General features: G+C 46.8%; 2 protein-coding genes and 1 long non-coding RNA gene across 10 annotated transcripts in view; 2 read left to right on the top strand and 1 right to left on the bottom strand.

Moving 5' to 3' along the window:
- GRK3 (G protein-coupled receptor kinase 3) overlaps positions 1-17,363 on the top strand; it is a 113,804-nt gene extending 96,441 nt beyond the window's left edge. For all 3 annotated transcript variants that reach the window (XM_043438088.1, XM_043438089.1, XM_043438090.1), the window contains 6 exons: positions 402-468; positions 1,212-1,307; positions 4,718-4,880; positions 7,375-7,511; positions 9,838-9,951; positions 11,091-17,363. In XM_043438088.1, the coding sequence (XP_043294023.1) occupies positions 402-468; positions 1,212-1,307; positions 4,718-4,880; positions 7,375-7,511; positions 9,838-9,951; positions 11,091-11,252 (739 nt within the window). In that variant the 3' untranslated portion in view covers positions 11,253-17,363. The remainder of the gene's footprint in view (positions 1-401; positions 469-1,211; positions 1,308-4,717; positions 4,881-7,374; positions 7,512-9,837; positions 9,952-11,090) is intronic.
- Positions 17,218-20,935, bottom strand: LOC122421903. 2 transcript variants are annotated; one of them, XR_006263694.1, is made up of 3 exons: positions 20,303-20,935; positions 17,585-17,754; positions 17,218-17,343 (listed from the first exon to the last, which is right to left on the bottom strand). It is a non-coding gene; the product is annotated as an uncharacterized LOC122421903 (long non-coding RNA). The 2 variants fall into 2 exon arrangements; XR_006263695.1 differs by having other exon boundaries at positions 20,315-20,935.
- Positions 20,936-21,136: 201 nt separating this feature from the next.
- The window catches only part of MYO18B (myosin XVIIIB), a 221,557-nt gene continuing 217,903 nt past the window's right edge, over positions 21,137-24,790 (top strand). For 4 of the 5 annotated variants that reach the window (XM_043438087.1, XM_043438081.1, XM_043438086.1 and 1 more), the window contains exon 1: positions 21,137-21,315. The gene's annotated coding sequence lies outside the window, so the exon portion shown is untranslated. The remainder of the gene's footprint in view (positions 21,316-24,790) is intronic. The other variant, XM_043438083.1, reaches the window with a different exon arrangement.

Below are 24,790 nucleotides of genomic sequence, written 5' to 3'. Positions count from 1 at the left end.
TACTTGTTGCTTTGTATCTCTGTTACCTGATCTATCAGGACTTGTAGACCTTTGCTGTAAATCTCTTTAATATGTAGATCGCTCTAACTCAATTCCTAGTTAAATTTGTTCTCACGATTGCAGACACAGAGATAGTCCACAAAAACCCTAGGTCATCTTAGGCTGAGGTAAGCATCCCCTGTAACTGATTATATGGGATCATATTCCTAAGCTCAGCGTGAAGCATTGCTAAACATCACAGTGTTTCCTGGGTGGTTGGAAAGAAGCATATTTTACCTGCTGTCTTGAAGAACTGAAAATAGTTGTTGCTGTGTGTCCTTAACAGGAGATGACGCTTGTGAACCATTTCTTAGTTTTCCGAATGCATACTTACTGCTGCTGTGATTCTGTCTCTCCCGCAGCTCACAGGAGCTAAAAACGCATGACTTCTTCAGAGGCATCGACTGGCAGCATGTCTACCTGCAGAAGGTACTCCTGCTGGGACCCCGCTCCGGTACCAGCCCCGACACTCTCTCCAGCTGCATCTTTGTCTGCATCTCTGCATCCTGGCTCTGTCCCAAGTTCGCCCCCAGCTCTCCCATCCACAGCCCAGCTTCTTGCTCTTCTATCCAAGCACTGTCTCCTAGCTCATTCTCTTTGGGACCACTTCTTCCTCTTTGTTTACATGTAAAAAATATGCAGGATACGTCATACACATACTTTCAAGCCCAGCCCCACATAATTTAAGAATTAGCATGATTGGGTAGCAGCATGAGCTCCTTGGCTTATTGTAAGATATTTTTTAATGTTCTCTCTGATATAGGAAAACACCCCAAATTAAAGTTGTTGTTTTTCTTTTTCTCATCGTTGATGATCTGCTTTGGACTCGTCTGTGTACAGACTCACTTGAGGACTGATGCTCTACTAGTCCTGCCTGTTTAGACCTAGAGTCCAGGCTCTGGTTTGGCCAGCATCAGCCTCAGGGCGTTTGCGGGTGTGGGACACCCCTCCTGCCCTGTTGCAGGCGTTCAGCCTCTAGCAACTGGATCGTGGAGGGTGCATCTCCTTTGGGGGCCATTGTGAACCTTGTACTGTGATTGTGTGAGCTTGAATGAGTGCTACACAGACTCTGGCACCTTGATGTCTTTCACAGCAAACTCTTTATAGGATAGCGGGCTGGGCCTATGGCGCAGTCCCCTGGTAACCGAACCCTTCTTCTCCCGCTCTTCCAGTACCCTCCACCCTTGATCCCTCCCCGAGGGGAAGTCAATGCAGCCGACGCCTTTGACATTGGCTCATTTGATGAAGAGGATACCAAAGGCATCAAGGTACACTTATGAGGCTAGATTTTAGGAGGGGGATTTTTTTTTCTTTCTTTCTTTTGGAAATCAGACTTCATAACTGTCTTAGTACTGGCCTGTTTGTGTTGGACTGTAACTTGCAGATGAATATCCACGTGTTTGATGAATGTAGAAGAGATCAAGACCTGAATTAGAGACTACAAAGCTTTTTTTTTTTTATTTGATTATTTTGTCAGGTCTTAGTTGCAACACACGGGCTTCTCTCTAGTTAGCAATGTGCGGGCTCAGTAGCACCGTGGCGTGTGGGATGTCAGTTCCCAGACCAGGGATGGAACCTACATCCTCTGCATTGGAAGGCGAATTCTTAACCACTGGACCGTCATGGAAGTCCCTCCCGTAGGAGAGCTTTCTTTGACCACCCGTTTCATGTTTGATAAACTGAAAAATAATCACATTGTTATTGATTTGGATAGATTGGTGGTTAATAGAAAACTCAGATGTATTATGAAGGGGGAAAAACAACCATGTGATGGCAAACATTCCCTGGCTTCAAGCCAGAGAGCCAGCCGTCTTAATTCTCCCAAATTTCCCAGTCTCTCTGTGTTAGGATGAAAAGGGCAAGCAGCATGAATCATTTCACACTTGTCAATCAAAAGTGAATAATCACTGTTTTTTGTACATATAGCATCCTCTGCGTTTTTCAAACTTTGGTTCCTATCATTGTTTTCCAAGTAGACAAGGGCATATTTAGAGATGATGAGTCACGAGACAAAGTCGCCCTCTTTTGGCTGCTGAGTCAAAGCGTGTCACTGCATGTCAAGTTCTCACTGCTCCCACTTTCTCAGCTTCCCCCCGAGTCTCCCCACCACCACCACCACAAACCTCTGAGAGCCGCCCCTGCCCCGCCACCGTGTCGTCTCAGCGGGCTGCGTCCCTGGCCTTGTGTCTGCCTTCTGGTCTCCTACCAGGCAGCCAGCTGTAAATGTGGTTGATGTGCTCGTGGGGTCAGTTCCTCAGGATGGAGGGTGGCGGAGCAGCCCAGGAGCAGCACAGCGGAGAGGGCCACGGCCGCTTCCCTGGTTGGAGCCTTGGCGCCCCTGGGGATAACAGCCGACCGCTGCCCAGGGGCTCGGCCTCTCCTGTGGCCTGGATGACAGGACTTGTCGGGCTGTAACGACCACCCTGCGGCTTCGGAAACAGCCCCTGTACAGAGTTATCTCAGGATCACTGCTGTCACAGAAGAGTTTTGTCATCAGACATGCTTCTCTCCAGCAAAGGACACTAAAAAGAAAGTGAATATCACATGGGAGCCCGTGAAGTTTTTAGTATCCAAAGGGGATTCTCATGCTTTTGGTTTTGTCAGCTGTAGTCTGGCCTTTGGAGTCAGACAGGCTGGGCTCAGACCCTCACTTATTACAGAGTGAGCCGGGGCTGTTGCGGAAGCCTCGGGAGCGCTGGTTTTCTCCCCCATGAAGCCAGCGGTTTCATTGCCAGGCCCCCTCTGGGGTTGGGGCACCTGTGTCCGCCTCCTGGCTGGTGCGCTAAGACCTGTTGTTGGGCTGGTTTTGCTTCTTCCTGAGCCAGAGCTGAGAAGACTGTGTCTCTTAAAAAGCGGCTGAAATAGCACATCGTCTTTAAGGAAAAACAGCTTACTTCTGGTAGGGCTTTGTTTTATGCATTTTTCACATAGGCTGAGTCACAAAGACCAAGGCTCTCTGGCCTTTCAGGAGCTGGAACCGTTTATACATAAAGCAGAGGCATCCATTTCGGAGCAACTGCTTGGGAAAGGAGGGTATTTTCACTTTCACCAAACTCCAGAATCTGTCCCGGTGTTATCGCAGGGTGCTCACCCAGCCTTGATGCTCTGACACTCCACTCCACACACACACACACACACGTGCTCACACTCAGGACACCCAAAAGGTCAGCACCCAGCTTGGTTTGGGCATCTGAAGAAAGCAGAAAGGGGAAAAACGGTACACATTTTGACCTCAGAAATCTTCACTTTCGGGTAACAGATCAATAAGGGCGGGTGGAGAGCATCCCTGTTGGGACCTGGATGCAGGTTCATCCAGTGGTTCAGTGGTTTAGGGATGCGCCAAAGGCCTGTGGTCCAGAGCCTCACCCTCAGTCTTTCTCCATTTTTCTTCTAAGTGACTTGCCTGTAGTAATATCTCTCCCATACTCACCTCTCAGGCAAGGGAGTGAGTGAGTCAAGCTTCTAGAAAGAGCTATGCTTTTGAGAGACAGGCCTATTATTTTCTATCAGTAGGATCGCTTATCTTTCTGCCACAAAACTGTAGCTCAGATATGAAAAAGCATTTTCCCAGCTCGTTTTCAGAGCACAGCCTCACTTAGGGGGAAGAACGAAGAACTCTGAGTAATAGTTTGGCAGAGAGATGCTGTCATTACGTGTAATTTTTATCATAGCGCCTCTAAAAGGCCAAGTTGCCTAAACGCTTCACACGTCTTGAGATTAATCCTACTGTTCAATGTGGATTTGTTGGAAGGTTCGTGGGTTGAACGGTAAATTCAGCCTGGTTGACCTTTCTGTATTTCTCACTTTCCAGATTAATGGAGGGTGGGTAGAGAGCAGCGGGCCCTCCTGGGTTCTCCCTGGTTGATGTCTCTAAACCCACAGAGATCTGTTTTCCTGTCTTTACAAATAAAAAGTGTGTGCATGCTCAGTCCCTTAGTCGTGTCCCACTATTTGTGACCCCATGGACTGTAGCCCACCAGGCTCCTCTGTCCGTGGGATTTCCCAGGCAAGAATACGAGAGTGGTTGCCATTTCCTTCTCCAAGGGATCTTCCCGACCCAGGGATCAGACTCACATCTCTTGCATCTCTTGCATTGGCAGATGGATTCTTTAGCTTTATTGCCCCCTGGAAATCCCACGAATAGAATAGCCTCACTATAATTGAAATATTCTTTTATTGCCAGATTCTTCTAGTACTTTAAAGAAAACCCTGTATATGTTAATTTTTCATTGGCAAAAACAAAGTAAGGATGCTGTAGAAGATTGGCCTGAATCTGACTGACACAGGGTTGGAAGTGAAGTGTCCTTATCATATATCACCCTGTGGTGGACCCTGGTTGTTGGATTGTCCTTTGTTTAGTTTTTCTTTTTTTAAGAAAAATTTTATTGAAGTATAGTTGATGTACAATATTATATAACTTACTAGTGATTCACAGTTTTGAAAGGTTCTACTCCATTTGCGGTCCTTATGAAACACTGGCTATGTTCTCCATGTTGTATAGTATACGCCTGACTGCTCGACGGTCGTCAGCAGAGGTTTATGACAGCTGAGAAGTAGTCTCCTAATGGTTATAGCCTGTCACCTCATTATCTTCCCACACGCAGTTACGGTGCTTTGGAATCTGTTGCCTTTGTAAGCATGTCAAATCATACATGTCTTGATTTCTTAAAATAACAAGCTTCTTGATTGCGACCAAGAACTCTACAAGAACTTCCCTCTGGTGATCTCTGAACGCTGGCAGCAGGAAGTGGCAGAAACGGTTTATGAAGCAGTGAATGCAGACACGGATAAAATCGAGGCCAGGAAGAGAGCTAAAAATAAGCAGCTTGGCCACGAAGAAGGTAAAATAGCCGGTGTGTCTCAAGATATTTCTAATACGATGAATTTTCAAGATCTCTGGTAAAGCAGAAAATGGTATCTGGGTCATAAAATCCTTTCCAGTGGTGGGAGAGGGAGGGGAATGCCATCAGTTGTTTGAATTTTACCTGGCCTGGGAGTGTTCAGCATGAAATGATGTTGCAAAGTCACTCGTCTTCATCTATTTTATTTATTTTTTAATTTTTATTGAAATATAGTTGATTTACAACATTGCGTTAGGTTCAGGTACACAGCAAAGTGATTCAGTTACACGTGCATATGTAAATACGTATATTCTTGATATTTCAAAGTCTTTAGTCCACACACATGTAATATGTATGGGGGTTTGTCAGCAGTATTTTGTCAGTACTCTTGCCTTCTTATCTTGGAGTATTTTAGAGCCAATTTGGAAGCCTTTTTCCCTTTAAAGAGTAAGTATGATGGTGTCAGGAGCAGGGCCAGCTTCATGGGCGTCTGGCCTGTGTGGTATCATCAGGCCTGCCCCCAGCCCCCACCCCCAGGTTAATGCTCTGCTGGCACCATCTTGACGTTCTAAATAATTTTTTAACAAGGAACCTGCATTTTCATTTTCCACTGGGCCCCAAAAAGGGTGGTGAGGAACTTAGCCTCACCACATGTGAGGTGTTTATTAGACATGTTTATTATTAGACATGTTTATTGTCCAGAGGCATGAGTATATACATATTACAAACAGCATTAAAGAGTCACCAAGCCATAGTTTTATTGGCCATATTTGAGTGACCTACTAGGATTTCCAAAGGGAAATACGTCACATCCAGTATTAAATAAACTGGTCATTTTTGATTCACCAAATATTGTCAGTCTTGATTTTTCTAAGACTTTGTGGATTTTGGATTTAAACTTGTTGTGGTTAGTGATTAAGATATCTTTGGTTTTACTTCTAAGCAAAGACCTTCCTGAGGTTAACATATAGTAAGAATGATCAGAAATCATTTCAATCTATGAACAGCTTGCCTTGGTTGGGGCATCTTGATGCAGGGTTCCTGGGTCTTGTCGGCTGTTCCTAGTAGCATTTATCACCTACTTAGAAAAGTGTCCTCCATCCCAGGATGAATGACTGCTTGGCTGAAACTCACCTGAATTTGCACCAAGGGAGCATGGCAGCCCTTTACCCTTGCTTACCTCCACTCTGCAGGGGAAGGGGCTTTATTTCTAAGCTGCTCTTTAGAGAAATGGGTCCATTGAGATCACTGTCGACCACGTTTTCTGGAATGGATTTTACACAGGAAATTACAGCCTCAGTAGTTTGCTCAAGAGAGACCTATGATGTCACTAGAATCTTGGCAGATTGGACCCAGAAAACAAAAATATATATTTTAATGACCTTGTTGAAGTGTAGCCTTTTAATTAGAGCTGCAATTAGAACATCTAGCAGAACAATGAATTTATCTTCAAATATATGTAAGTAATTTTGATATAACTAGATCTTGGTTGAATATCTCAGAGGTCACCCTTACACAAAAATACAGTCTAGGCTTAGATCTCTGAAGTAAAAATAGAAGACTTACACTTTAAGTATATTGAGAAGTTCAGACACCTTTTTCATTAAACTGGCAACTCCGTGAACTGTACCTCATCACCACGAACCCTCCTCCGGCCATGCCCTCTTTCATTTATCCCTTTCCTGCTTTTGTCCATGTGATACAACGTGGGTTTTGCTTATTTATTACATGAATCTCCAACTAAGAGTGTTAGCTCCCTGAAGGCGAGGACTTTTGTCTCTTTTATTCACCGCTGTGCCTAGCACCTACGCATCCATTCCCTTCATAACTGAATGACTGAGTGAATGATAAATGAATGAATGAATGATTTAAGCATGACCACCAAAGCCTCTAAGGAAGGCAAAGCAAGCTACTTAAAATTGACCTTTTTTTCAAGACAATACTTTGCTGTAAAAATGTAATCAGAACTTGGCATGAGCCCAAATTAGCTTGGTCTCTCTACATAACCACATGTTCAAAGGGTAATTATAACCTTAAGTGGAAGAAAGAATAGTTTTGATCCTTGTGTTACTTTGGTTTTTTTGGACAAAGACGCCTCTCTGCTGTTCTTTTTAATAGACCGTTAAAGGGAGAACCCCAATGCCATGTAAAGGCAAAGGTACTTTAGGCACAGTATAATCACCCTCTGTTCCCCAACTGTCACCCTGCATAATGAAAAAACTAGTTAGCAGACAAGCTTTTACCCTCTCAGAGTGATAGAGGAGCATCTTGAATTTATCAGAATATGGAGAAACAGCCATCTAATATGTGAGTAGAGAGCTGAAGAAGTTTGTTCTTTCATGTGCTTAAAAGCCAAAGTAATGATTTCTATAGACTGTTCTCTTTATAGCAACTTGTTCTTTTTCCAGAAAGCGTGTCATTCTTTTTTTCTGAGAAGCCTACGGGCATTCTGTTTCCGACCCTGCTGAACGCTCCGCTGTGTTCTGTGCCTCAGATTACGCCCTGGGAAGAGACTGCATCATGCACGGGTACATGCTGAAGCTGGGGAACCCTTTCCTGACCCAGTGGCAGCGCCGCTATTTTTACCTCTTTCCGAACAGACTTGAGTGGAGAGGAGAGGGCGAGTCGCGAGTAAGTCTGCAGCGTCGGCCGAGCGCGTTTCCATGGTGATTTTGTATCCCTGGCGTGTTTGTAAAAGCTCTCCCGTGCTCTGTGCTCTTCTAACCTGTGTATGTGAGATTTCTCATGTTCATACTCTCAGACTCCTCTGAAGCAAGGAAAGATTTGGTACCCCTTGAAAATAGAATGTGCCATCCAGGGAAGTCAGAGCAGGCAGGTTTGCGGAAGGCTGGAGAGCGGTTGGGTGGATCCCAAAAGGGGACAAAAACTGGGACTTTGGAGTCAGAGGTGTTCAGACACACTGTTCGTGTCTCTGGGACTCAGAAGCACATTCTGTTGACTGAACCTCAGTTTCCTCATCTGTAAAAGGGGAGACGTGGAAATGGTAACAATATAAAGCAAACTATAGTCCAATAAAAATTAATATTAAAAAAGAAAAGGAATTGTAACAACTACTACAGTTTTTGCATATTTATCTTGGGCCAGGTGCTGTCCACACACACACACACACACACACACACATTTAATTTGCTTAGCACCCTTAGAGGCCCAACCTTTATAAAGAGAGAACCAGGACTTAGAGAGGGAAGGTCTGGCCCCAGTGACAGGTTTGGGTGAGGAGTGATTCTGACCAAGGCCTGCCTGTCTCCGTGATGAGGCCTTCCCGAGTCGGGGTCAGGTGAAGCAAGGTCATTGGTGCAGCCCGAGAGGCTTGGCACCGAGCTCAGAGCACCTGCCCTCCTGTCCTGCTGCACCTGTCTAGAAGACCGGAAGTGGGCTCCATCCAATTAGACAGGAAGACAGATACGGCAGCCCTGTAAGGTCCTCTCAAGGGCTGATGTTTGTGAATGAGAAGAAGGAAATCTCCGATCCCCGCCATCACTTGTGGGAAGCTGGGCAGCATTTATTAGACGCCTGCTGTGTGAAGAGCTGGGGGCTCATGTCCCTGGAAAGGGGTGGCCCAGGTGGAAGGCTCTCTGCTCTTGGAGAGGGAAGGTTGGTCATCATAAACAGGACAGCGGTCCCAGCTGTGAAAAATGTAGTTGGTGTATCGGAGTACGGCTTCCCCTTGCCTGGGGCGTGGAGCCCACCAGTGGTGAGCCCACACCTGGTGTATTCGGCTTTGGAATGAGTTTTGCAAATCCCTGTTGGTGAAGATGCCATTTAATTGTGAGTGACTGCTGTCTGAGCATGACCACGTTCTTTACAAATGAGCAGGATCTTCTCACTACTGCTAGTGCCGTAGAAGTCATCTTCTAAAAAGTAATGCAGCCAGGATCTGAGTTGAGATTAAGAAAACTCTTTGGGAGTATCCTCAGTTATAACTCAGGTACTAGTAAATATTGTGTAATATAAAATACACATATAAAATAGTGTATATAATTATATTTTATATAATATTACATGTGTATTTTTTATATTGCAGAATGTAATTCTATAATACACTTTAGTGTTAATCCATACATATATCATTATATAATGTTTATTTGCAGTTAGTGAATGGCCTTAGTAAGTCACTTTTGTACACATTGAAGGGAGATTATCTCACTTTTCAGAATATTCGAATACTAAAAAAAGATAATCTTATTTTGCTTACCACTGGATGTGATAAATTACCTTGGTTTTAAGAAAATGTTTAGTGTCGATTCATGAAGCTATGTCATGTGCTTGGGTAGATTCGTTAAGTTTAAGTCAGGAGAAAAGAAATGTGAGTTTATGATGGTATTGTTTTTCATTTAGGATTCCTGGAGTATTTACCCCAAAAAACATAAAATGGTAAGGTGCTCAGAGGCACTGTGGCATTCACCAGAGGCAATGATGCCATGGACCCAGAGGGACCATCTTTTAAGCACATCACCTGTGTTTATGGCATCATTTCGATATGATCAGAACAGCAGTTGCTTACAAGCTAACATGCCCAAACGTGTCCTGAGCTGCGGGTTCAAAGCCAGTGCCACCCCCCTGGCTCCTGCATATCATGTGTATCGCATCATTGTTCCCTCGCAGCAGGATTGACTGCATCCAGGGGAGTGTGTGATGCCGGAGAGGTGCGTGCTCCACACTCTTCCCCACGTCAGTGCTGTGCTGAGGGAACAGCTTTGCTTTCTGCCTCATAGAGATATTTCTCTCTTTGCAGCTTTCTTTGAGATATTTTGAATGTTTGTACATTTCCCTTGTAGTTGTTTCTCCCCCACTTCTAGAATATCATCAAAGAAAGAAAGATGGCTGTTTTTTTTTTTTTTTCTTTATCTGAGCTGGTAGTTTTCAGTATGATTTATTAACTTAAAAATTCATGCAATAATAAGTGAAGTAACTCATCATTTATTTTTACCAATAGCAAAATTTACTGACAATGGAACAGATTGTGTCCGTGGAAGAAACTCAGATTAAAGACAAAAAGTGCATTTTGTTGAGGATAAAAGGAGGGAAGCAGTTTGTCTTGCAGTGTGAGGTGAGTCTTCATTTGCATTTCCCACAGGGGTGAAGGTTACAACAGTGATGTAAACGTTCAGCAAAGATGCCTGCCTGCTTATCTGACATTTTCTCAGTCCACGCTTCATCACTCACAAACTTAGCAAGAAAGGCAGAAGACACAAGTTTTCAGCAAATTAACAATTATTTTAAAAGAAGTGTTCTTAGAAGATGACAGGAGGAAGGACCCGAAATAACGTGGTTACCCCCTCTCTGGAAACCATCCAGTAATTAACAGGGGCTTCAAATTGCATTTGTTCCACAGTTTCCCAGATCTGCTCTGCTCTTTAAGCATGTTTAAATTGAGGTTTGTGTTTAAATAAACATAAGATCCTCAAGTAACTGTGAGCAGGGAAATGCCATTTTTCTTTCCCGAAGTTCTATCGTAGCTCAGACTTAATTCCTGGACACTTACCTACTGAGGTATTGAGGGAGGGTGTGGAGGTGTGAAAAAGAGCATATTTAGAGAAAGAGAGCAGTAGCAGATACAAAGATGTGCTTATTTTGTGACTTCAACACTTTTCTGCTGGGGCGGGGTGTGTGTGTGTGTGTGTAAAGAGAGAGCATGTTTAGAGAGATAAACCAATAGCTGATAGTAAAACATATGCTTAATTGCTTCATGACATGATTACACATGCGAAGGTGCTTCTTAAATTTGTGAAAACTCCTCCCTGGGGACTTCCCTGGTGGTCCAGTGGTTAAGACTCCATGCTTCCACTGCAGGGGCGCGGGTTCAGTCCCTTGTTGGGGAACTAAGATCCCATGTGTTGTGCAGCTCAGCCAAAAAAAGCCAACTCCTCATATTTTATCTTCTAGACCTAAGTTGTGGTAAGACATCGGAGATCACAGGTGATTGCTCTACAAAGTCAAGGCAGCAAGTCTCCCAGTGGGGCCGTATGAGGCTCCTCTGAAGGGCTTGGTCCCTCCTCTGAGCAAGGGGCCCCTGGAGGAAGTCTCTTGTGTGCCTCCCCGCTTCCTCACTGGCCTAGGGGAGGGACATGGGGTGTGCTTTCCCTGGGGGGGTGTTCCGAGGCCATCTGAACTGGCCAGAGGCTTCCACATGTGTCAGCAGAGCCGTGACACTGTCCCAACTCCTCCCCTCCATGTGTTTGCCCTCAGAGTGACCCAGAGTTTGTGCAGTGGAAGAAAGAGCTGACAGAGACATTCACGGAGGCCCAGCAGCTGCTACGGCGAGCCCCCAAGTTCCTCAACAAATCCCGCTCGGCCGTCGTGGAACTCTCAAAGCCACCTCTCTGCCACAGGAACAGCAACGGCCTCTGAACCCCTGACTGATGGAGAGGGTCCCGGGAGAAAGCACCTCCTCCTCCGGGCAGTCCACATGGGCTGCTTAGTCCTCAGAGTGCAGCCTTGGGGAAAAGTGTGAGGATGAGAGACGGAGTTGCTCCCATCCAGGGTGCTCTGTGGCCGGGCTAGGGCCAGGACTCTGAGATGCTTCCACTAGGAGTGGTGACCACCGTCAGGCTCGGGGGTGCCTCCTCCCTCCTAAGGGCCTCTGCCACCATCGCATCTCTCTGTCCTCGAAACTACTGAAGAAATGAAATTCTCCTTCTTTGCCATACGTTTCTGTTGGTTATGGGTGAACCTAGAACTTGAAATGCTCCCTACTGATCACGGCACTTTTTACATCCACTAGCAAGTGTATCTCAGACTTGCTAAGATGGGATCGAGCAGTCTGCTGTTCAGATTGCCCTGCACTGCCACGTTCTGTCCATCAGCAGCCGCTCCTGGGTTTTTGACTGTCTTTGCTCTGTGCTACTAGGGGGATGGCAGACCACCCCGGGGGTGTCTTTTGTTCTCCCAGGCTTGAAAGCTGCAGAGGTTTTCTTAGAGGGTTGCACCTGGGCCCTCCCCATGGGTGCTGCACCCACGGGTACCAGCCTGCCTGTGACAGGGAGCTCAGGCAGCTGGGGATCGAGGACCCTGCCCGCCACCCCATCCCCACCCCCTGAGGGTGTGGGAGCAGTCAACACCTGAGGCATCAGATCACAGATCTTCAGAAGGTTCGCAGTGGCTCTACAAGAGAGGCAGTGGCGGTTTACATCTCAAGGCAATAGCTGTTTTCAAAACCCTCCAAGTCCACAGCACTTTCCTGTGTCTGGGTGCCCGGGACCGCCTGAGGGGACACCTGTCTTGGGTTTGGACAGAAGCGGTCATGTGACCCAGCACCTCTGGTTCCCTCTGCCTGACCTCAGGAAGCATCTCGGTAATGAATGAGTCAAGGAAAGAAACTGTGTTTGACATTTTAGTATAACTTAAAATGAATTTTATTGAAAAAGGAATGCCGAAGATGAATGTGCCAGAAGGGGTTAACTGTGTGTGTTGAACTTGTGCTGTCGTTCAACTGTCATTAGTGATCCCGGGCCCGGACGGGCCATCCCGTGACAGCAATGGCTAGGTCCCAGTGGCCGTCCTCTCCCCGGGGTTGGTGTCAGGCCCCAAGTAAGTGCTGGGTTCTAAAACCCAGTGTGTTTCCCAGTGATGTCCTCCGTGTCATCAGACTAAAAATAATAACAGTAGTTTTCAAAGTCAACATATTTGTCCTATTCTTAGTGCACTTTTATTGTCTGTTTCCAAGTCGACTACTCACAATATAAATAACTTGACATCGTAATTATCTGTATCCTGTCCTCGATATTTTTAGTGGTTCCAAATCTCTGTGTTTACATTCGTGTGCCGTGCTCACTGGGAAAGTCAGTCCTTCTTAACGAAACGACGTCTTGAGAGTTTGGGAAGATAATTACTGAAACAGCCTTTTGTTTCATAGAAATTTCCTTGGAGAAGAAACTGCGAGGTTTACTGTTTATCTCACTTGCTAGTTGGAGTGTAATATACATGTTCTGCTCTCTGCTGTTTGCAGTGTAGAAGTTGGGGCCTACTATTTACATGGATTCTCCTGATGTGTAAAGGGAAGAAGAGTATTCAAATTCCATTTTTTAAAAAAAGTTGAAATAACAAAAAAACAGAGATGGAAAAGCACTTCATGATGAGTGAACATCTTCCCATAGCGATTGTCCATCACTGTCACCGTTGTTGTTAGCGGCTCTGTTGCAAGCTCGTGTGTGCTCAGCGCTTCCAGTTCAGAGATGAGTAAATTATAGTTTAGAAATTGCTGAGCCTCACGCCTCTGCTGGACAGAGGAGAGATGCAACCTCTCCGTGGAGAAGGTACATGAACCTCAGGGGTCTGGGCTTAGCATCCCAACACTGCATACCCAGGGCACCAGCTATGCCAGTTTGCATCTCTGAAAAACATCATTTAAGCTCTGGACCAGAACATAAGGTCGTCTTCCCTTTGGAAAAGAAAAATGAGTTGGAAACACCCCGAGAGCTCTGTTGCCTCAGATTTATTCCAAGGAAACTCCCTCAACTCAAGATGGATGGATAAGGACAGGGCTGAGAAGTGTCACGTGGATGTCACTTATTAAAAGTACTCTGTGAGGTTAGGATGAGTGGCTTTTTTAGGGTGGGTCCTGGGTTGTGTTGGGGTCTAGTTTGACAGCCCCAGAGAGGCCAGTCTTCCTCCTGAACTCATTCGTGCAGCCGTTCTGATGGGGTATGTGTCTCTACTGCCAGATGGAAGACTTTCCAGGACCCTTCTGTGCCAGCACTTGGTACCCACATGGCCAAAGAAGTCGATTGTTTTTAGAAGACTTGGTGTACGTGGTGTTTTAGGTCTTCATGTTTGGCTGTAACTACATTTGGACCGTTCAAAAGGACAAAATTGAGCACAAGTACTATCATTATTTTATATTTATATGGTTGGGATGTTTTAATGTTTGAGAAAATCGTCGAAGCTGATATTTTTATAAAACTATGTTAATGTCTCGATTTCATAAAGCAAAGGAATCATTAAAGCAAAGCCTAAAAATTGATTACGCTGCTGTGTGACATCTATGAAATGAATTAGAAGCTTGGGAGAATCTGAGGTTATTTCTTTTTTTGGCCTGTTAACATTCTCCTTGGTGCATTTATCCCCTTATGTCACTGGGGCTCATGGTTTTTTCCTTCTCTGTCATGTTTAAGTATGATTTTTCAGCAAAACTGCTAGAAATCAGCTGTTGTTTCATTGCTAATGAGAACGTTTCACTACTTGTGCCTCTAACTGGTCAATTCACAGACACGACAACTTCAGGTTCTGTATGTAAAGAGAAGAAAGATAGCATTCTGCTCAAGAAAGACAGCAACAAAGCTGGAGAAGTAAATAGAGCAACAGCCACAAACAACGACCTTCTTAAAGCAATGTTTCGCCTTGATTTGCAGTTTGAAATATTCCATACAGACCCTGGCAACAATTGTTTGAAGACCCTCGCTGGTCATTTTAAAAAAATGTCATTGACCAACTGACAATGTGGTTTAATTCTGAAGATCAAAGTGTGTTCCCCCCCAACCCCGTGAGGATTTTTTTTTTAATTTCATTTGGAATTTATAGTTTAGTCAATCCAATACAACGTTTGACTTTTTCTGTGGAATTGACTTTTCTGATGTTTCATAATTTTAACCCATCCAGAAAAAAAGAAAATTCTCAAAGTTGGACTTTTTTCGCTAGATGTAAATCTGTTAAAAATCTACAATGTGCCAGTGTAAGATAAAACTTCTCTTGTGTGATTTAATTAGTTGTAATTTTTCTCACCTACATTCAGGGAAATGTATGTGTGTCATTCAGAGATACTTGGAAAGTGAACGCCTCGCCTGCCGGGGGATGGCAGAGAGGAGTCAGCAGCCTTCATTCAGATCTGTGACAGATCCTGAGACGTCCTGGTAGAAGTGGGGCAAAGAGAAAAAGGAGTTTATTTGCTGGTAAAAACTCATCTCTTTACACCATCAAGGACCAGGGAAGTTACAGTTAAACTTGGGGCTTCAGGGCTGTCCTCCTCTTAGAAGAAGAGGAGTTGAATAGTAACTTGTAAGACTTGGTCTCTTTGACTGTGGAGCTACGAGACTTAGATTAGGCTGTTTGCTTTCCACCAGGACTTTAGGTTGCCCCTGTTTGTCATCCAGCAGCCCTGGGGAAGGCCCACGGAGCCCAGAGCTGCTGCCCGTCTGGCTGTGTGTGCCTGGCAGCCAAGCAGGGGGCCAGAGGGAGGTGTGGGTGGCTCTCAGTGCCCTGCCCTGCATGTGGGGTGGGGACGTGGCCGCAGAAGCGCTGAAGTTACTGTGATTCCCTGACGATAACAACACGAGGCTTATTGCCGCTTGAGCCAGGCGGAGTGGCTCTAACAGTTTGAACTTCTCAAAACATTTTTTTTCCCCCTAAAATTCTAACATGATTTTCCTCCTGCATCGGGTTGACTTGAGAAGCTTTAAAGAATTAATCATTTAAATTCATGTTAATAAGAATTTTTGTATCCAGGCCACATTTTAAAAAATTTACTGTAGAATGAATGAAAGTTGAACTCTAAAATGATACTTCTTGGTTTCCTCGAATCATAATGGCCTTTAGATTTCCTTCATCCTCGAAGACGTAAGAGAGCCATTCTCTGACGAAAGGGTGACAGAGATGCTCAGCTCTGGCAATGGGGACACGAGTGACCGGCCACTTCACTGGCATGGCTGGGTTAGCACTTACTGATAATGTAGCACCCCAAATTTTAAATTGCCTTTATAAAAAAGAAAAAAAGCACATGTTACAGAAAGTGAATTAACAGGATATGCATTTGTCAAAACCATATATAGGAAAAATTTAATTCTTCATTTTAGACTTAAATAACTCATGTTCTACAGTAAACTGTCTTATACCTAAGAAATTGCAAAATCATCTCTGAAAAACTGATAACTATGCTTCCATTTTAGTTTTTTTCCTAACATGTCTCTTGTGAAGGTAGGGAATGGAGAAATTTTCTAATCATGTATTCATATTTCAAAGGACTTGAAATTCAACTTCTTGTTTCTTAGTTGATATATTCCATGATGTACATTTTATATATGGTTTATGAGCTAAGCACTGGCCATTTTTTTTAAGTTTTATTGTTTGTATTTTTCTATGTTTTAACTAACAGATGTGGCTTTTTTCTGGGTAACATTAAGATGCCAAACTACATATACATATATATATATATAAACAAGAGTTCTATTTTAGCACAAAAGCATTTTATATTATTTATTGAACTCTCTCTTTGTTCTCATCAAAAACATTTCTTAACTGCTTCTGCTCCTTTTTATTTGTATAGTTTGTTATTTAAGAAAACGCACTCCTTTCTGTTTCATTTTGTTTTGTTTTGTTCACAAAATAAAATTAAAGCAAAGCCTATAGCAGTGTGGGGGCGGACATCCCTTCTCATGGCCCGCAGACTTTTTTCAACAACAGCTTAACCCTCAGAGCTGTGCCGAGAGGCACGTGCACTTCTTGGGTAACACCTGACCGTGAACTTGCCATGAGGTACTGCTTTCATCTACCTCTTCTGAAGGCCCTGTGCTTGGGGACAGGTTCGCCGAACGCGTCCCTCTAGACCAGCTCCACCATAGAAGAACTTCAGAAAAGCATGTTGGTGTCCTCTCCTCATGATGTAGATTTCACAGTGGCACGTAGGGGCGCCAGCAAGCAGGGCAGGTAGGTACTTGTATGGCCAGCCTTCAGGAGCTGAAGTCTACCTGCAGAGCATCACTTCTGACTCTTCCTTGTGCCAAATCCCCCAGCCAGTCTTGCCATCGCCTCAAGATTTGACTGTAGCACCTGATTGATCAGCTCCCTAAATGGAAGCCTCTTCCTCCACGTTCTTCAGAAAACAGCCGACTGGGTTTAAAAGCAGCACTTCTGGGAGCAGCTCCTTTGAACATGACTCTTCCCATCTCGCCAATTCAAAATGATTTGGGAAATGGGCTTGTCCACCGTTAAAACTTTGCAAGAGGTCTTATTTTCGAGCAGACCTTTGAGGGGTCCACATGAAACAGTGAAGATGGGTCCCTGTGAGGGGTGAGGGGGTCCGTCCTCACACGCTGACATTTCTCTCTCCTTGTGTCCCTTGCTGCATAACCATCCACATGGTCACATATTTGTTCTGTTTGTGGCCAAAGGGTAACACCTTTGAAGAAATAAATCTGTTTTCTCTCATGCATTGCTATGCCAAAAGAGGTCAATGAATTGGATATTATAAATCTAAAGATTGTACCTGTTATCTGGTTTTCTTCCTCTTCCCATCAGTTGTGCCAGCAGAGGTCACAGCCACCTCTTGGTGTGTGTTTACCGGTCTGAAATCGTTTCCCATGTGAGATGCTGAGCCAGGTCTGAGGTCACCTGTCCCGTGCGTGGTGTGTCACCGTCGGTTAGTATCGTCGTTTTTCATGGTCATTTGGGGGGCAGCCAGGCTGGTTTTCTTTGTTGATAAATTACTTATATAAACCTCAATAAACAGGATCTGTATACAAAGAGACTTAACTTTGGTGTGCTGTTTTTCCACCCAGCTAAAAACTACATTTCTTCATCAAGCTATTCGGTTATCAGGAGGTGACTTCGTTTGTAAGAAATCCTGATTTGGGGGGAAATTCACGCAGAGGCGGATTTTGTTATAGGAAGGGAACTGCCAACAAGTTTTTTCTGCCAATTTCAAGGATTGTTGGAGCACAGCCAAGTTCAGTGTCGGGGTTTGGGAGACTAACCTGCTCGTGGAAGGCATGGCGCCAGGAAAGAGTCTGGGAGAGCCGGGGGGTCCGTCTTGTTTCCAATTTTTTTAGGAGATTGGCCAGGCCTCCTGCGTGTACTCTCAGGGTGACCCTGGCTTCCCTCCCAGACGTTAAGGCCTCTCCTCCAGCCCTGCTCCCACAAAGACCTGTGGAGAGACCCCGTGGCGTGTGTCACTCTAAGCCAGAAATTTAAGGAGGTGGTGGCCCAGAGCCACAGGCATGCCTGCTTGTTGGCCCATAGGTCGAGGGTAGGGAGATAACCTCTCTGCTTGAGCTGGAAACACCTGTCCCTGACTGGTTCAGGAAAGATGGCCTTCACAGTTGGCCCATGGAGTGTATTTGTATTTGCCAACTTGAAAATATCTCACAAAACAGTCGACGGGAGCCCCAGCTGTGGAGCACGTGGTCATCATTACGGGCAGAGGGCACCCTGGTGGCGGAGCCCTTGGTCTGACATAGTAGGTAACCAGGGCCCACTGCTGAGAGCTGCAGATATCCGGTCACCCCTTGGCACCCAGGAGGAGAGGGAGCAGCCTGGGGACCCTATTCCCAGCAAGGTCACCAGGCAGCCTCTTTGGTCCTCTGTTCTCTCATCCCTAAATTAGGAGAGTTGAATTAGATACTTTGAAGGGCCATTGTAGCCAAAAACATCCTCCAAGTTTCCATCCAAGAGTAAATGTCAGGGACTTCGGCTGTACCTGGAGAGCGAAAAGGAAATCTCTTCTCCCGCAGGGCCCAGGGCTGCTCCCACATGGTCTAAGGATCTCCTCTGTGTCATCGTCCCCCTCAAACCGTGCCTTCTGAACCCGGAGCTCCTGCTGGTTTGCCTGGGCAGGAACCGGGTGCTGAACTAAAGGAAAGGCTATCTTTTCCTGGCCGCTTTCTAACCATTCTGGGTACCAGAGGTTGAAAAAAGGTTTTCAGTCCGAGTTGTTCAGGCTGGTTATCTCCAGGGAAACCGTGAGGCTTCACTCTGTGCTCATGCACGCAGCTTTGGACATGCACATGATCAGCAAAGCCCACAAGGGGAAGTCTGCTTAGTGGCCCACATTAACTTGTCCCTAACAGGTGAAATGGGAGACAGAGGCAGATGGTCACAGCAAGGAGACATTTTGCCTGATTTACAGATACCCCAAATGACTGGATTCTACATTTTTCTTCTTAAAAGATAGCATTGGAAAGTGGATAAAATGCCTAGTTCATAGAGTTGATTTGATAGCTGGTAAAGGGCTTCCTGGAGAAGGGAATGGCAACCCGCTCCAGTATTTTGTGAGAACTCCATGGACAGAGGAGCCTGGCGGGCTACAGTCCATGGAGTTGCAAAGAGTCGGACGCGACTGAGCCACTGAACAACCCCGCTTTCCAGGTGGTGCTAGTGGTAAACAGCCAGTGCGGGAGACCCAGCTTCCATCCTTCGGTCAGGAAGATCCCTTGGAGGAGGAAATGGCAACAGGCTCCAGTATTCTTGCTTGGAAAACCTCTGTGAACAGAGGAGTCTGGCGGGCTACAGTCCGTGGGGTCGCAAAGAGTCAGACGTGACGCGACTGAGCAAAACATGTCTCTGCCTGACCGCCTGACCGTCAGTCATAGTTTCCTGCATTGGGAATTTTCAAAGTGTTCTGCCTTTTACATGTATGTTAGTGAAAGTTAGAAGAAGATGCCTCTGGGCTACTAGCCTGATCCTATTTTAAACCTGTCTTCCGCCTCATTGTTTCTGTGTGACACATAAGGGTGGTTTCGCTTCTCTGTCTTTAAATGCCCTCCTGACCAAGGAGGAATGGAAAAAGGAAGAAACAGATTTACTAATATTCCACTGGTTTGCGTAAAGTTTGGTCCCTCTAACAAATGTAAAATAAGATCATACTGACTGCACTTTCAGAGGCTTAGCTACTCAAACTCAACACATAATTGTTGCCCTTTCTAGATGCCATTGAAAAAGCTCACCTCTTGTAGTGTAACTTTAAATGGAGTGTAACCTATAAAAATTTGGAATCACTGTCTTGTACACTTGAAACTAAGATCATATTGTAAATCAACAATACTTCAATAAAGAACAAGTACATCTCTTTAGTCAGGCTCAGTGATAAAGTTTGTCTGGGTTACATGTAATACATATCTGATACAGTCACATTAAAACAAAAACAAATTGTTGAAATGACCATTCATTCTAATGACCATGGGCTTCAGAGTCAGGAAGTCCGGGATTTGCATCCTGACAACCCCTTGCTAGCTGTGTGGACCAGCATGACATACATAATCTGTGAAAGTCCCTTCTTTTCTCCTTCTAGGTGAGATAGGCCGGGACCTGGGGTCCTTTTCCCAAGTGTTTGCGCCAACATTGGACGAACTTCTTTTAGAGCAAGGGAATACAGAGAGACATTAACTGCATGCATGCACAGTTGGGGTAATTCCTCGGAACAAGAAAATACAAAAGGCCACAAGCAAAGTGGCATTGTGGAGGTGCCGGGAGCAAAAGCCAGTACTGCGCATGGTCCGTGCACCCAACCTCACCATGAGGGTGGGCAGACCACCTAGGCCACCCCTCCTGCCTGAGCCAGGCATCCACCCCCACCCTCCCCTCATGTAAGGAACCAGCCCGCCCTCCTTGGGGAGCAAGTGAGGGCACCTGTTTCTTGTTCTCGCTCCCTGCTGCTGCAGCCCGAGCCCCAGGAAAGCCTTGCCTGAATTCCTCACCCGGCTTCTCACCAATTCCTGTTGATTCGAGCCCAAGGACCAGAGGCGGTAACACAGGCAGTGGACAGGGCAGGCTTTAGAGCCTCTCATTTGCTGCAGTGTTTTAAGACCGTGCCCTCTGGGGGGACGCCAGAAAGAACTTGGTGGGTTCAAATCCTGGCTCTCTGCTTTTTAAGGTTGTTGTCGTTCAGTCACTAAGTCATGTCCGACTCTTGGCGACCCCACGGACTGCAGCACACCAGGCTTCTCTGTCCTTCACAGTCTCCCGGAGTTTGCTCAGATCCACGTCGGTTGAGTCGGTGGGCTGCGTAAGGTAAGTTGGTTCATTTTTCCAAGCCGAAGTTTCCCCATGGGTAAGACGGGCCTGGGGAAAACCCTACCTCCTGGGGTTGTCGGGACTAGGAGGTGAGTTCACAGAAGACCTCAGGTTTGCGCGTGATGGCGGTCGCCTCCTTCTTACCTGTGTTTCCACGCATTGATTGTTTACCAAGAGACACCAGCGTTTGGTTCAGTGATGTCCTTCCAGAGACCAGCTGGGACATGGAGCCGGGCTCTCCTCCTCGCCCAGCTGCTGTGGCCTCCGGTTATCTGCGTGGAGCGGAGGCGGGAGTGTGACTGAGTGGCCCGCCCTGGACGGGGTGGCGTTGGGGGGGAGAATGTGCTTGTGTCGGGAGCTGTCCCCTCCCCCGCTCCGCGCCACCAAATATGTCCATGCGCTCCGGCTGCCTGGTCAGCGGCCACCCCAGGCTGCGTCCCCCGTCCAGACCTGGAGCTCAGCGGCTAATTTTAGAAATGACTTGTCCACTCAGCTGCTGCTATCACACTGGTGCAGGGGAGGGTGCGGGAGGAGCAGTCAGGGGAGGGGATGTGAACGACGGTGTGCGGAGGGGAGCTGTGGACATTTCTCCTCCGTCCCTGCTCGCCCAGCTTGGTGGGATCTCTGTGCTGCGACCCGGGGAGGCCCCTCGGACGGGAGCGGATCCTGTGCCCTTGGCCCCAGGTGGAGAAGGTACCGTCGGGCTGGGTTTTACGACAGGCGCCGGATGAGCGGATGGGCATAATTGTCCGGAATGTGCCTTGGGGGATGCGATGGCCGCTGGTCTCGTCTATTTCAGGCCTTTCAGCCTGCGAGGCCTGTTCCCCTTTGCTGGTTGGGTGTTTCATGGAAGAATTTTACAACCACATACTGGTGTGAGGGAACACTGTTAAAAGATCACCCTGCTCAGGCCCCAGCTGTTGGCCGATTCTTAAATATCTATATACATTTAGAGTCACGGGATAACCACTTTGGAATCTCAGCTGGCAGACGGCAAGGTTCGTATTTTCCCAAAGCTACTAGCGATTTCTGCTTAACTGAGTGTCGGTTGATGTTCAGGCAGCCCAACTCTTCCCCTTTCATGTTTCCAACACTGTTGAGTATCAGCCTTGATGGTAATTTTTTTTTTATTCCATTTATTCCAAATAAGCATGGCAGGGGAGGAGGGAGGGGATGGTGGGTGACGGTTTGAATTTCATGTGGCGCTGACTTGATCCCCTGTCGGAGAGGAGGTGTTTTCTCTGGCTCACCCGTTATGGGCATTTCTTTGAATGGAGACCTGCACTGGCGTCGGTGGGTGGCGGGGGGCAGTGGAAACGCTGGGGAGGGGGCTGTGCTTTCTACAGAGCTCGCTCCCTGGAGTCAGGCCTCAGGGCCAGGGCCTTGGAGCGGCTTTTCCATAGAGGTGGCCGGGAGGGGAAAGCCCAGTCAGTTCCAAGCCGCCCAGTCTGGCCTCAACCCGCCAGGGGCCTGGGCTTCCGTCCCACAGGCTTGGAAAACTGGGCTGCGGCATTCACTCCTTGACCGGCCAAGCACATGCCTGGCCTGTTCAGCACCCCAGCTCAAGGGGGACTGGGGGTCCCACGGGGGCTTCCTGTGTCCAACAGGACCCTGGTTCCCTCGAGGTTGGCTTTGCTACTAATTTTAGGCTCTCCCGGATCTGGGTGATAGGTCTGGGTGGGCTGTGGATAAGATCTAGAATATAATGGCCCAGGACGGGAGGGATTGGCGGGGGAGGGTCTCCCGGTCTCCTGACTTTGGAGGGGCTGCGTGTCACCCATGAGACATCCGGTGGCACCTGGGCCAGGTCACCTTGAATAGCCCAGTGTGGGATCTGCTGACACTGTAACCTCGATCAGTCCCTCCTGGGATCGGAGCTTTAGTTCCGCCTTCTAAACCCCGAGGGCCTTGGTGAGATCATCCCGGAGGTGGCAACCAGGATTCAGTGTCTGTGGCAGCATTTCTCCCAAGGTTGGGTCTTCGGTCACCTCCACCGGCCTGCCCCGGGGTGGGGGAAAGGCTTTTCAAATGCACATTCCCGTCTCAGAACTGCTCAACAGTCCTGGGGGGAAGGGACCCGGAGGTCCTCAGACTTTAAACCGATTGAGGGGTCTGTGTGCTCAGTCGTGTCTGACTCTGCGACCCCTTGGACTGTAGCCTGCCAGGCTCCTCTGTCCTCTGGGATTTTTCAGGCAAGAACACTGCTGCCCACCGAAGCTGGAGAAACACTTCTCTGTGGGAGCTGAAAGAACCCCAGGGGGTCCCCACCTTGTCAAGACTCAGGGTATCACATACTTGCAAAACATACTTGTACCCGTCCACTGTCAGGGTCTGATGAGTGTTTGCACTCATAAGGCCCATGGTCAGCCAGGGGCAGGACCAAGCACTGCTGGGGACTTTCTGAGCTGAGACCAGGAGGCCCCAAATGCCGGAGAGAGCCTCCCCTGCCAAAAAAATGGGAACTCGGGCTGGGTGTCCACGAGGGCTCCAGGAGACAGCTCTTTAGCGGCTCCTGGTTTACCTCGGAGATAAAATCCACTGTCCGGATGGTTCAGTTTAAACAGGTAGTTAGTCGCAGTGGTATGTGACATATCGTTAATTTTTTTAAATTAATATATTTTTAGAAAAATTATAAATTCACAGCAAAATTGAGGGGAAGGTATGGAGATTTCCCATATGCCCTCTGCTCCCTACATTCATAGCCTCCCTTATAATACCACCCCCCCGACGGATGGGATATTTGTTATAGCTGATGAACCTATACTGACACATCGTTATCACCCCAAGTCCACATTCTATATGAGGGTTCACTCTTGGTGGTGTATATTCTATGGGTTTGGAAAAGGCATCATGATATGTGTGCATCATTATTGTATCATATAGTTTCACCGCTCTCAAAATCCTCTGTGCCCTGCGTATTCATCCTTCCCTCTCGTCAACCCCCAGCAGTCACTGATCATTTTACTGTCTCCATAGCTTTTCCTTTTCCAGAACATTACATGGTTGGAATCTACAAGATGTAGTTTTTACAGATTGGGCACTTTTCATTTAGCAATAGGCATTGAAGTTTCCATGTCTTTTCATGGTACCCCTAATTTTTTAAGCTATGTGGAACTAAATTATTTGAAAAATGGAGAAAGTCCGTTTGAGGCAAGTGGAGGGCCCCGGGGCACTGTCAAATCCAGCCCCACCTGTTCGTGGATGGGGCAGCTGAGGCACAGAGAGGGTTAGCAACGTGCCCAAGGACACACAGCTTTGCGGTGACGGTACTGAATTTACAACAGCCACTGCCTTCAAGTTGGGCTCCCTGTTTTAGGGATAATAACCCAGTTTCCCCAGTAACAGGCTTCCCTGGTGGCTCAGATGGTGAAGAATCTGCCTGCAATGCAGGAGATGTGGGTTCCATCTCTGGGTCGGGAATATCCCCTAGAGAAGGGAATGGCAACCCATTCCAGTGTTCTTGCCCGGAGAATTTCATGGGCAGAGGAGTCTGGCAGGCTGCAGTCCATGGGGTTACAAAGAGTCAGACACGACTGAGCAACTAACACTTTCACTTCCCTGATAACCCCCAGCCCTAAAACCTCCACTGTCATCCCCCAAACCTCAAAGGAAAGAATTAAATCTCAGTTGTAGTTTCGACAAAAATTAACTTTGATCACACAAACAAGGTCCTTGGGCTGAGAGCTCAGAACCGTCAAGGCAGGTGTCATCCCCACTCTCCTTCCACTCCCCTCTCTCTCTCTCACACACACACACATGTACACGCACACGTACACCATTCTTTCTGAAGGACCCAGTCACCATCAGCTTCATCTGAATCACCTCCTCCTGCCCCCACCATGACTCACGCAGCTCCATAATTTTCCTTTCAGCTACACTGTGCTTCTTCCTGATAAATTCATTATTTTGAGGAACTAGTTTGTGGCAGCACAGGAAAGATCTTGGAGAATCGGTGAGGCCGATTTACCAAATAATGTGGCCAGTACTGGCGCTCAGAGTGGCAGGAAGTTCAAGGTTCGGGGGTCCCAAGGGAATTTTTCTCTGCCCATAAAAGACTGCGTGCATTTTCAGCTGTTTCTTGAGTACCAGCTGGGGTTTGAGTTTCAGTTTCACGGAGGGCAACCGGATTAGCTGTGGAGAGAGAGAGAGATGGTTGCTCACCAGGATTAAAT

Source organism: Cervus canadensis, chromosome 1 (assembly GCF_019320065.1).
Source record: "Cervus canadensis isolate Bull #8, Minnesota chromosome 1, ASM1932006v1, whole genome shotgun sequence".
Lineage (NCBI taxonomy): Eukaryota > Metazoa > Chordata > Mammalia > Artiodactyla > Cervidae > Cervus > Cervus canadensis.
The sequence above is the reverse complement of the archived record's forward strand: the minus strand, read 5'-3'. Positions and strand labels throughout refer to the sequence as shown.